Source organism: Elaeis guineensis, chromosome 7 (genome assembly GCF_000442705.2).
Source record: "Elaeis guineensis isolate ETL-2024a chromosome 7, EG11, whole genome shotgun sequence".
In the NCBI taxonomy this organism is placed as follows: Eukaryota; Viridiplantae; Streptophyta; class Magnoliopsida; order Arecales; family Arecaceae; genus Elaeis; species Elaeis guineensis.
The window spans coordinates 5320669-5333692 of record NC_025999.2 but is presented as its reverse complement, the minus strand read 5'-3'; the positions used below and the strand labels follow the sequence as shown (position 1 = coordinate 5333692).

The 13024-nt window shown below is 37.4% G+C and overlaps 1 protein-coding gene and 1 pseudogene across 5 annotated transcripts in view; one reads left to right on the top strand and one right to left on the bottom strand.

Moving 5' to 3' along the window:
- Positions 1-389: 389 nt before the first annotated feature.
- The window catches only part of LOC105049235 (molybdenum cofactor sulfurase), a 92350-nt gene continuing 79715 nt past the window's right edge, over positions 390-13024 (bottom strand). For all 5 annotated transcript variants that reach the window (XM_073260508.1, XM_073260510.1, XM_073260509.1 and 2 more), the window contains 5 exons: positions 12822-12970; positions 4682-4914; positions 3591-3733; positions 935-1045; positions 390-752 (listed from right to left, as the gene is read on the bottom strand). In XM_073260508.1, the coding sequence (XP_073116609.1) occupies positions 630-752; positions 935-1045; positions 3591-3733; positions 4682-4914; positions 12822-12970 (759 nt within the window). In that variant the 3' untranslated portion in view covers positions 390-629. The remainder of the gene's footprint in view (positions 753-934; positions 1046-3590; positions 3734-4681; positions 4915-12821; positions 12971-13024) is intronic.
- LOC140859093 (uncharacterized) lies at positions 9524-10693 on the top strand (annotated as a pseudogene).

Here is a 13024-nt window from a genome sequence, read left to right as displayed (position 1 = left end):
ATGGGAAGATTCTAATAACCTATAGCACCACTATCAACACCCAATAAATTTACCAAGCCAGTTAACCTCAATATGCTGGTCTCCGTTGAATCCTCACAAGGAATACCATTTGCAAGAATTTTGGTTGCAGCAACGAGATCCATCTTTATCCTTTATTATTATTTTTTTTTTTTTTTAAATTCCCTAATTTACAATGTTCTCAATGGAGCTGAAATGAGGAATATTCTCTAAGAGCCAAACCCAAATAAATTGCACAATAACTTGCTACTCTCTGGATTTCAGGCAGCCAACAAGCATGGAACTAACCCAGCAAAACGACTACTCTTTTTCTCTTTTACTCGGATACAGAATTATTGAGTTTAGAGATCAAGGGGAGATGTCACATGATATATACAAGAAGATATGCATACAGATAAAATACAGATCACCATCCTTATTACATTCACCAGTTTGTAAACTCCATTTCGACTATTTTTGGGGGAAAAAAAGGATTATGAGCAAAATCTTCTATTATCTACACTTCTATCTGAAACGGCCACTTCATCTGCAAGTCAGGGCAGATCATGTATAACATCCCTTTAGGTTAAGAAAGAAAATTACAGGTTGAGATTTTTTTCTTTTCTCCTCAACTAATCAATAGATGGATAAACCTCTTGGTCCACTTGAAGCCATCTCTCCTTGCCATTCTTTTCTTCCTCATCCTCCATAATGCAGTCCTCGTATCTTAACAGAACACCGAATAGAATCTTCCCCTGATTCCATTTAGATGACATTAATTCATTTAGGAATGCAAAAAATTGATAAGCTGCAGATTGTGACACCAATCTTTCTAAATAAGTCCTGAGCATACTCTGATTATTTTAGTAGTGTGCATCTTTTTCTTTGTTTAACCTTAGCAATCTAAGAATAATTAACTGGATCATGATTGACCAACCTGCACTCGTCTATATGATGCTAATGTCGCCAAAGGTTCCTTCAATTTTCTCACTTGTCCAGATTGCTGATCAAGATTAATCATCTGACAGCGGTTGCATCCACCTAATGACTGAAAAGGAGCAACACACCTGTAACTTAGCAATGTCCAATAAATTGAACTATGACATCAATAGACTTCATAGCATATGATTTACAACTGAAGTAGATTCAAGAAACCATTTGCAAGGGGTATTGAAATTAAGATTGATGTTCTTAGTGTTTCTTAATAAACAGCGAGTCATGATAAAATAGAATTTGAGTCATGATAAAATAGAATTAAAAATTAACAAGGTCCCAAACCGATCTGAACAGACAGGTTCGGAGTGTTCCGACCCAAACTAGCATGGTATTAGGTTCATCTGGGGGTTGTCTCGGTAAAGGGTCTGAACTAGGCCAAACAGGCCCGATCCAAGTGCAACCTCCTAGTGCTGCTCGGTTCAGAGCAGCTCAAGGTGGTTTGGGCCCTCGTCCTTTTTTCTTTCCTCCTTCCTTCTTGCGCCCCCCCGCCCCTCTTTTTTTTTTTCTTTTTTCATTGTTATTCTCCATTCCTATTTTTTTTCTTTTTTTCTTTTTTGCTTTCCTTTTATTCTTCTTTCCTTTATTTCTTTCTTTCCTTTTTCTTCTTCTTTCTTTATTTCCTTCTCTTCTTTCCCTCGTTTCCTTTTTCTTTTTTTTTTTTTTAATCTTTCCCTTTCTCCTATCCTCCCTCATTTCGTTCTTTCCTTTTTTTTTCTTCTCCTTCCCTTGTTTTTTTTCTTCCTTCTTTCCTTTTCTTCTTCTTTTCCTGTGGGATGGGTACTTTATACACGGAATAAAATGCCACAAAATTATTCAATAAAGCTGCATTATCAAACATGAATTATACATGGAATCACTACATGTAACACTCGTTCAAAAGTACTTGCAACAGCAGAAGCAGCTTCCGGCATGACAGCTTCATCTAACTCATAATTCCTAATTTACAAACCACTGCCCTCCATCTACTCTCTTATATCCAATAGTATCTATAAGGTCTTAGTAACATCTAGACACAAATGAATATACATAATTTATTTTCTTATATGGAGAAAGCATATTCTTGATTATGCTTTACTTCACTCTCAAGGGAAAAGTCCATTGTTAAACAACTTTGGGAGAGAATAGACTAGAAAAATAAATCTTAATAACATGTTTTTTTTTTTTGTTGTTGCAACTTACGTCATAAAGCAAGACACAAAATTCAGGTTACATAAAGAAAATTGTCATGCAGGAATCTCAAATCCTTAAAAAAAAAAAAAAAAAAAAGCTCCTCCCACATACATAAACCTACATCAAACTGCATGCAGAAAAGAGAGGACAAAATCAGAGAGAGTTGTTCAAAGTTTAGTTGTCTCATAAAGAAACAAAACCTTGTGGATGGACTTATTTTAAATTGATCATTTTATTTTCAAAAAACAATGAGCAATTATAGAGACTTTGCTATTATATGTTGATAAGTCCATAGAAATTGAAATCTTCACAATGAAACCAAGGTGCATTTCTCCAAGATGCAAAATCCGCCTAATACTTCAAATGATTAAAGACTGCAACAATCAGTGAAATAATTCTTGTCATAACAAATAAATATATTTTGAGCTACTTAATATGATTCTAGGTCAGTATTTTTTGAACAAATATTCCTGACCAGATAAATGTTTGCATCCCATAGGTCAAGCAAAAACTGAACAAATAGTGTTAATATGTAAAAGTTCTTAGACCATCCATAAACCTTAATTGGGTACTTTGAACAAGAATTGAGACTTAATTGGTTACTTCAAAGATACAGTATCATACTCTTAAACATCCATAAACCCTAAAATGATCCTTAAAAATCAAAGTCAAAAATGTTGTTCCAATATTGAACAGGTACGTATTTACATACCGAGTGTCAATATGGTATGGTTTGGTACCATATTGTACTAATCAGATACTGGCATGGTACTTGATAGCAAAACTCCAGACCTTAGGTTAACATATTGAACTAGTTTCACATTACATGCAAATTTATTTTATTTGCAATGTGTTTCTTCAAGGGGAAGGAATCTGTGTTTAAGCTTGCCAGGAGTAGCAAAATACAGATAGTTCGTAACAAAAAATTCAGATGCTTATGTTCAGCTAAAAAAAAATAATATGAAGGTCCTAATAATGTCCAGCTTCTTGAGAGGATTGAAGCATTGCAAGCAGAGGGCAATGGAGCTGGTAGAGGACAATGGATAGGAGGTGCTAGGCCACCAATACACATGCAATCATACATGCTGTGCTTAAGCAAGACAGACAAGCTTTGATATAAATGGTGATAGTTAGCTTCATATTTTAGTTTTCAGATTATTAAATCGCTATTGTATCACATCAAGATTAGGGTTTTGCACAATTAGAGCTCGGGATTTTCTTTTTAAGTGTGTCATTGGATGGTAGGGTTTTCTAAGGTTGTCTTGCATCAGAGAAAAATGAAGAAGAATGAATAATCACTATCTAACATACCTACTCTAACCCAGTGTGGGACAGTAAAGTGTGCAGGGGCATGCTCAGGGCGTGTGTAATCAAATATTAGGAAAAAGGAGCTTTATACTTTCTAAGAAGGGTTCTATGGAATTTACAACAAAGTGTGCCTCTCCAATTTGCAGGCTTCTCCAGCTGTCTTCAACATATGGCTTTGCTCCTGAAATAACGATATTGGGACGGAATCTCATTGCATCAACAAGCACTGTCTGCCCAGAGCAAGAGCAATCTTTCTGAATATCTGCCAGAAGAAAAACAAACCAGCATATCTTAAGTAGCCAACTCAAATGCAGACAATAACTTTACAAAATTTCAACCAACCACAAATTTGCACGTCAACCGATCACTCACTAGCAAACCCATGGAAGTGGCATTAAGACAAAACAATATCACATAATACATCAGTTGGATCATGAATGGCATTATTATTTCAACAGAAGCTTTACAAAAGAGATATACATAGGCCATCAGAAGAAAGAGACTCTGAAATAACTCGACAAGCCTAGCTGAATCAACCTCTGCTTGTTGGCTATAGCCGATCATGCTTGGTGGAATGACTATAGGAGAAGAGGAGCCAGAATAAGTTTCAATTGATCTGTAGGTTTGCCTAGAAGTACTATGCGTTGTTTGCAGATGAGCTTTTTAAAAGGGCGCATTCAACACATGAAGGTGCATAAAAAAGAAAAGATGTACCACAACTTGTGGCATGAATGATGAAACCTTTCTGATTGTCGAGTTGTATTAACTCTTGTAACTCTAAATGGAAATATTGCTGTGTATGTGATATGCAGATCACATCATGGTAAAAAACCACATAAAACTGAAGGAGAATACTGGAATAAAAGAGACAAAAAAACAAGATGAAGCAGAACACGAAAAATCATATGCAACTTTGATGAAAACTGTACTAAAAAGGACTTGTAACTTAATAATTCTTGTTTCATATAACTTTTTCCAGAACATATATGCAAGTTACTATAGAGCCGACCAAACATTCTGGGTTTGGCTTGGAAGCATGAAGTCTAACCTAACCTCAATTTATTGACACCTCTAGCTCTTAAAGTGCAAGGAAAATTTATAAACAAATAATCAATGTTATATAAAAGAAAAAAGCAGTACTTTGCAATAACTATCTAAGTTGTAAAGTTGCAGGACAAGAAGTAAAAATAAAATGGAAAGCAACACGTACTTGAGTTTAACCGGCTGTTTAGATCATGAACACTATCCTCCGATATTAATAAGATCTGTGCTTCGTTAACAAAAGTTAATTTGCTCTTGCTATCCCTGCATAGGCCTTCTCTACCAACCATGTTCATGCAAGAACGTTTCTTGGAACTCAAACATCGCACAAAGGTACAAGGACGAGCAATGGCTTCAGTAAACCACATATTGACCTCATCATCATAGGTCATCACTTCATATCTGGTTTCAAATGGAAATTTCAAACAGATTGAAATAATGATTCATATATGACCAAACTTTGAAATTTATTCTATTATGACATGAAGCATTTTGCAAAAATTACAAGCACATGGTAATACACTTGCCTAAAGCAATGAGGGCAGAGGGCATCAAATCATTAAGGACATGACATGGCATTATACTTTCATAGACATGCTATAATTCCTCTAAATCTTTAAAAATAAGACACGTCCCCCAACTAGGGTAAAAACTAATGTCTTAGGGCATTAAGCATTCAGAAGATTTTAACATCAACAACATGCTGCCAGCTCCAATAAACCACTTTTTGCATCTAATATGTAGAGATGATACAAACTATAGATGTTGGTTTGCAACACCATGGAAAAAAAAGAATTGTGTCAAAAGAAAAATGATCCAAGATTCATGAGCCAACTTTTAATCAAATAATCTCTTAGCAAAAAGAAAATAAAATGAAGCACAGATTTTTCAATCAACATGATTTGTCTTACCAATAAATAAGCAACGAAATTCAAATAAGTGTATGGCCTACAAAGATTTTGCGGAACTCTAGTAATCTTGGCATATAATTTAAACCCTTAACCATTTTCCCTTTCCCTTTTCTATATATATTTTTTGGGGGCGAGAGGAGGGGAATGGATTAAGAAGAAACAAGTTGACATCCCACTTTACAATCAATACAAAGGTTTCCAAAGTCGTTAAATGGTATTAAACACTATGAGGTCCTCAGACTTTGAATATTTTAACTGAATGGATAAGCATATCAACAAACTTTATAAAGTACTAAACAAGCCATTTTACATCTAAGTAATAATTATATAAATAAACAATTAAATGCAATTACTTTCTTGTTTGGAATTTGTTTATTGATCAAATGGGTGTAAGCTTGTTATCAACCAAGTCTAGCTGAACCGGTACCAAGGTCATAGCTGCCAGCTACTGGTTCAGTACATACGTACCATCCCGACCTGAGGTGTACCAAAAACAGGGGGAGGGGGAGGGAGAGGGAGACGCACGGGGGGGTGGGGTGAAGAGAGGGAGGGAGGGAGTTCATGTATTGAAGTTTCACATTGGGGATTCTAGATCATCACCACCTAAAGAAATGAAAAGAAATAGGAGGTTTCAGTATATCCCATCTATGATGTTGCACAAAGTGATCTCACAGTGTGATATCATATCCATCCATATTACAGCATAAGTAAACATCATGTTCCATATAATTCAAACGAGTATTTGACCTATTATAATTTACAAATGACCTGAAGCAAAGTATGAGTTAATCCCTTGGTACATTTAATAAGCTCATCATAATTCATACTGCAGATGGATTATGGACTATTATTGTATTAATCCAGTTGATAAAACAAGTCTGTCTTATCATATTCAAAACTCGTGCAATGCGAACCTCTCATTTGAACCTCGTATTTATGTAACTCAAAGCTCATCCATCATTTGGCATGTTTGTAGTAATCTCAGTTTGGAATCAATAATTGCTAATAATTGTTAAAAAATTCTGTGTTCCTTAATAATTTCTGTTTTTACCAATATATAATCTAGATTTTCTGCAAGTGGTAGTGACACGTGAAGGTGGCTGTGACGATGACAATAATGATGTTAAAACTTCTGAGTCCCTCAAGGATTCTATTCTGACCAATATATAGTCTAGATTTTCTTCAAGTAGTAGTGATACATGATAATGATTCTAATGATGATAACAATGATATTGGCGAGTTTCCATTCAAGAACAACCTTAACAAGCAACGATTATAATTTTCTGAATGTATTTTTGTTTGTTATATATTCAAAAGATATGGGTGCATGTCCCTGATTGGTTCTTTGGCTTATAACATGTGCCTCACATTTCACTATAGTTCTTGCTGTCAAACAATGTCTTGACGGTGCCTTCCCTCTATGTATATAGTTTCACACACCTCGGGGCAAACTTGGAGATTTTGCATTGTGAAGGCACGAGCAAAAAATATTGTAATGACTAACATATGTTTCCAGTCCAATTCAATTCTATTTTATAGTGAGCACCATGGTTTGCCAAACCAGACAAAACCTTCAAATTTAGAGTGTGTTGAACTGTACTAGTGCTGATTGGGATGCTTCCGATGTTCGAAACAAAACATCGACAAGGACAGGGGAAGGGAGATTTATGGAGGAAGAGAGAGAGGGGGCAGAAAGAAGAAGAGAGAAAGGCTAGGGAGGCTGCTGAGGCCTCTAAAGCTCCGCCCTCCTCCAGAGGGAAGAAAAATATATATAAAGAGGGATATAGGGATAGGAGTGGGGGAGAGGGTGGGGAGGCTGGCGGTAGCCACCGAAGGGCCGAATCTCCCTCTCCAACCTCATGCGGATCGAAATAGAGGCGATCAATCTTTTTAAGTGTCTATTGCCGACTTCACTGCGAGTCGGAAAAAAAATAAAAGAATTAATCAAAATAGGGGCAAGGGCCCCTGTTTCACTGCAGGAGGCTGAGAAGTGAGATCCGATCATCTACAGCCCTTCGGCGGCCACAGCTGGCCTCCCCACCCTCTCTCACTCCTTCCCTCCCTCTCCCTCTCTTCCTCTCTCGATTCTTCCTCTTCCATGCTCCTCCGAGCATTTGAGAGCCTCTGCGGTCCTGTGCTACATCTCCATTCCATTCTGTTACGAAAATCTGAAGGTGTGATAGAGAACTATACAAATAAGAGGCAGAAGTGGTTCAAGGTACTCTACACTATTATTTTTAGTTGTGTCAATTAAACTATACTATTAAACTAAATAAATTGTCTTATAAATGTAGAATTGCCTTGGAGCACTTGATGGGACATACATAAAGGTCAATGTAGAGGAGATCGATAAGCCTAGGTATTGAAGCCGCAAGGGTGAGATTGCTAGTACTGTCCTTGGTGTTTCCACTCAAGACATGCAATTCATTTATGTGTTGCCTAGGTGGGAGGGATCAGCTACTGATTCTCGAGTGCTTCGAGATGCCATTTCAAGAAGAAATGGCTTAAAGGTGCCCCAAGGTATGTAAAAATAAATGATAAATAGAATACCTAGATTCTCATACAAAGTGATTCACTATTTATTTGGAAAGTAATTACTATAATTTAATATATACAGGTTACTACCATCTATGTGATACCAGATACACCAATGCTGAAGGCTTTTTGGCTCCTTATAGAGGACAAAGATACCATTTGAATGAGTGGAGATAAGGTCAACAACCCACAAGTGCTCGTGAGTTCTTAACATGAAGCACTTTCGGGCTAGGACTGTTATAGAAAGATGCTTTTGGTTGTTAAAAAGAAGATGGGCAATTCTAAGGTCTAAGTCCTTTTACTATGTAAAAACCCAATGCAGAATCATAAATACTTGTTGTCTTCTTCACAACTTTATCAGAGAAGAAATGCCTATTGACCCAATGGACTTTAAGGTTGTTGAGGATGTGACTAGCTCACAAGAGGAAGAAGTTAATGATAGAATAACCTATGTTGAGACGAGTAATGTTAGGGCTGCTTTTAGGGGGAATTTGGCAAATGATATGTTCGAGCAATGGATGAATAGTCGAAAAGCATAGGCTACTATCTTTTATAAAATTTCTATTTGTATCTGAACAATTGTTTTCTATTCTTATTGTAATTTCATTATCTATTTTCCTATTATTTTACGTATTATGTTTGCAATATAATATTCAATGTTTTTATTTGTCACTTTTTTTATTCAATTAAATACGTATGATTACTTGTGTCAAATGTGTGCAATATATTATTGTTTGTGTCTAATTTCTAGGATGGAAGAAATGCTTTCTCACGGAAATAAGAAAGCAAACTCAAAAGCACATAGAACTACTTCCCTAAAAAGAATTTGGACAAAAAGTGAAGATGCAAAGTTGGTTGAGTGCCTTATTGAGGTAGCAAATGCTGGTGGTTGGAAAGATGATAATGGCACATTCAGGCTAGGATTTCACTAGCATTTGGTGAAAATAATGGAGAGAAAGCTTCCTAGTTGGGGACCAAGAGGAACTCCATATATTGAGAATCATGTGAAGTTACTAAAAAAGCAATACAATGCAATTGCAGAAATGTTAGGACTTAAGACCAAACTGCTTAGGATTTGGATGGAATGATAGAGAAAAATGTGTGGCCGCAAATAAAGATGTTTATGACTTATAGATGAAGGTATTACCCAAGGTTTGCGGAACTAGTATCGACGGCCGTATCAACAGCCGACGGTACGGTTTGGCATGCCCTCATTCCGTTCCGAACCGAAGTGAACCAACGAAGGAAAACGGAACTGAACCGAAGAAGAAAAAGAGAGAAAGAGAGAGAAATAGAGAGAGAGGGAGGAAGAAAGAAAAAGAGGGAGGGGGTCCATCAGAGGGGCCGTCGTGGCCCGCAGGCGACGTTTACGCCCCCTGCGGCTCTGCAGCGTGAAACAGGGGCGATCTGCCCCTGTTTTCATATTTTTTTTAAATTTTTTTTTAAATGAAGCCGGCACTGGATTTGTCGGCATCACTTAAGTGAAGCCAGCAAACCCCATGCCGGCTTCATTTAAGAAAATATTTATAAAAAAAAAAATACAGGAAACAGGGGTGGGTCGCCCCTGTTTCATGCCGTGGAGCTGTGGGAGGCGTTTGCGCCGTCCGACGGCCATGACGGCCCATCGAAGGCCCTCCGATGGCCCTTTCGGCAAACCCCCTTCCTCTTTTTCTTCCTCTCTCTTTCTCTTCCTCTCTTTTTCTTTTTTTCTCTCTTTTCTTCTCCAGCACCGGCATGTGCCGTTTTTCATGTCGGAACCATCTCGGTTCTCCGCCGGTACAGTTCGGCACGCTCCGTACCGGACAGTTCGGCCCAATACGGCATTCCCTGGTATTACCTAATTATCTCCTTTCTAACTTTGATTTCAGTTTATCACTTTTCAATATAATTCTTTAGATATTTGTATCTCTCAATTTGGTGACAATCTTTGTTTTGTGTTGACATAGTCATCCCCATGTAGCTGGGTTGAGAAACAAGCCTTTCCATTATTATGATGACTTGCCAATTGTGTTTGGTAAGGATAGAGCAACTGGAGAGGCTGTAGAGGATCCAGCTGATGCTTGTGAACAAATTAAGAAAGAGGAAGTCATAGCTGATACTATGAGTTCGAGAGATAATATGAATATTGAGGGAGGTACTCCTGATATAGTAGATTCACCACCATCTATTTGCCAACCTACAGGTGCGAGTATTGGTACTGCAACAATTGTCAAGCAGAATGGGAGCTTACCAAGTAAAAAGCGAAAGCACGATGACACTATTATGGAAAACTTGGTTACTCATATTGAAAGGATAAGCAATGCATGTGAAGAGACTAGAGAAAACTTCACGTGAATTGCAAACTTTTTTGAGAAGGGGCAAGATGATGAGAGGCATATGGCTCTGTTTGAGGAGATTATGAAGACTGAGGGTTTGAGTGAAAGTGATATGTTAACTGTTGGTGCGGTTATCAGCAAAGACGAGACCAAAATTAACTTCTTTTTTACCCTACCTCAACAGTTCAAGAGAAAATATGTGCTGAAGCAGTTAGAGGGTAGTGCATATGGAACCTCATTTGACTTTGATTCAGTGTGATGCTACCTATACCTGACAGCTGCAGCTAGTGGTGGTTTCTCTTATTTTGGTTTCTTGTTTAGTTTTGCCTAGCATCAATGTTATGGTACGTTTATTATGGACTTTCGTAGTTACAAAAATACTTTAGATGTTTGTGGATTCGGAGTCTGGATGTTTATGGATTTTTAAATTTCAGGTGTTATAATTCTTAGTGTTATCATATTTTATTCATGGTGTTTGCTACATAGACATTATACACATAGATAATATCCAATAGAACTAGTATACTGAACTTTTAACATTCATTCAAGTTAAACTTTGTTAAATAGGTCTAGTGTTTGGTTAAGATTGGCATGAAAATAGTATATCAAAATTGTTTGGCCCATAGCAATGTATCTGAACACTTCAATTGTTCATGTTGAAACTTCGAGTTCCTGGTTGTCTGACCTTGAAATGGTTTGGCACTCCAAAAAATAAATATTTGCTGAAATCTGTTAAAAGTGTAGGTACTGAACACATATTTTTGGAGTGTCTACTCAATTGACTTCTTCATAAGACTTCAAAATTCAAATATTTTAGGTGACAAACAAATATTAAGTTCAAGTTTTTTGTCGCATCTAGTAAATACTATATATTTTCTCAATTTTAGGTCCATGACCAAAGTGCTACTTTTCAAGCAAATATTATGGCTATTCAACTTGTTTAGTAAATAACAAAACAATCCATCTGAGATATGTCAAGGGTATTTTTGATATTATATGTTTGGTGATCTTGGATTCCAATAGCATACCAAACAAATTACTCATACATATCTGGGGATCTTTAATCACTATGCTATGACCAACCAAACACTATGATCTTAGATCACTGAAAATCAAATCACCCCAAGATTTAGATCATCAATGATCTTAGATCACTGTAGTGATCCCATTTGGATCACCAAACACCCCCTAAGATTGCGTTTGGTGCATTGCCAGGCAATCTTAATCTGAATTACCTGCAATCTGGATAGATTGTCAGTAATGTTGATTACTGTGTTAGGTACACGCAGGTAATGTTGCAGTAAAATTACTAAAAATCTTAATTTACATCTTTGGTATGACAATCAGATTACTAATAATGTAACATCAAATTTTCAAAATATCCTTAAATAAAATTATTAGTTTAGTATTTTAAATTATTTATTTAATTTTTTAATGATAAAATTTATTATATGAAAAAAAATTATTATTTTTTAATACTTATTATTATTATTTTTATTACTTTTATCTTTATTTTTTTATTTTTTCCCCTTCCTTCCCCCGCACGTCACACCCCTCCCCCTACCCCCGGCCATCCGGCACCGTCCCCAAGCCGTCACGGCTCTGACACCACCTCCTGGCCGTCGCGTCTCCCGCACCGTCCCCTAGCACCAGGATGAACTCGCACCCCGTGCCCCTGCAGTCGCCTCCATCGCTGTCCTCACCCACCCGTGCCGCCGCCCTCACCCACCCCACCGAAGGTCGTGCCGGCGAGGGTCAAAAAAGAGATGGCAGCGAGGCCCGACTCCGAGAGCTGGACCAGCTAGTACAAGGATCACGGCGGCGGAGGGCGGGGGACAGACGGAGGGAGATGGCGATGGGAAGGACGATGGCGAGGGCCACAAAGGCGGCGTAAGAGGGCCACCAAAGGAGTGGTCGAGGGCGCAGAGCAGCGGCGGGCAGCGCGATCACAGGAGGGGGGTTTGGGGGGAGGCACGGGCAAGCGATAGATGGCACCGCGTGGGGAGGTGGGAGAGGATGAGGGCAGTTTCGTCCAAAAACTTCATTACAAGATTACCAAAGTAGTGGTAATCTGGATAGCCACCTCTCTCTTTGAAAATCCAGATTACCTCATGAGAGATAATCTGAATTACCAAGGCAATCTGGATTACCAACCCAAAAAGCATACTAAACGTGGTAATCCAGATAACCACATTAAATTACCAGCAATCTAGATAGATTGCCAGCTACCAAATGCAACCTAAAGATTATGAATTGGTTATACATGCATATTTTATCTTATGCACATGATTTTTTTTTTTGCACATACTATACATGAAAAATTTAATATGAAGCACCAACTGTATTCATGAAATGCAAGTACCCAATACTGTTACTTCAAAGTAATTTTTACTTGTCGGTAAAAAATAACAATAAGTATTGTAATCCATGCAAAAGACCATATGCAAAAATAATTACCCAACCAATTATAATTGTATAAATATTGGCAGATTGATCTCAAACAGAGACAACTAATAAAATATGCTAAAATAAATAAAAAAAGCATTACCTTTGACCATAGACATTCATTTCCTCCATTTCACAAGATGAATTCTTTGCAAGAGAAATTTGCATCTTCTCTTTACAGCGTTGTGATTCTAGAAACAACTTTCCCTGCTCTAAATCAACAAATGTACGGATATAGCACATTTCAGGTACCTGCAAACGAAATTCTTATGGATTTGACATGGAAAGTGAAATGCTCTTAAAACA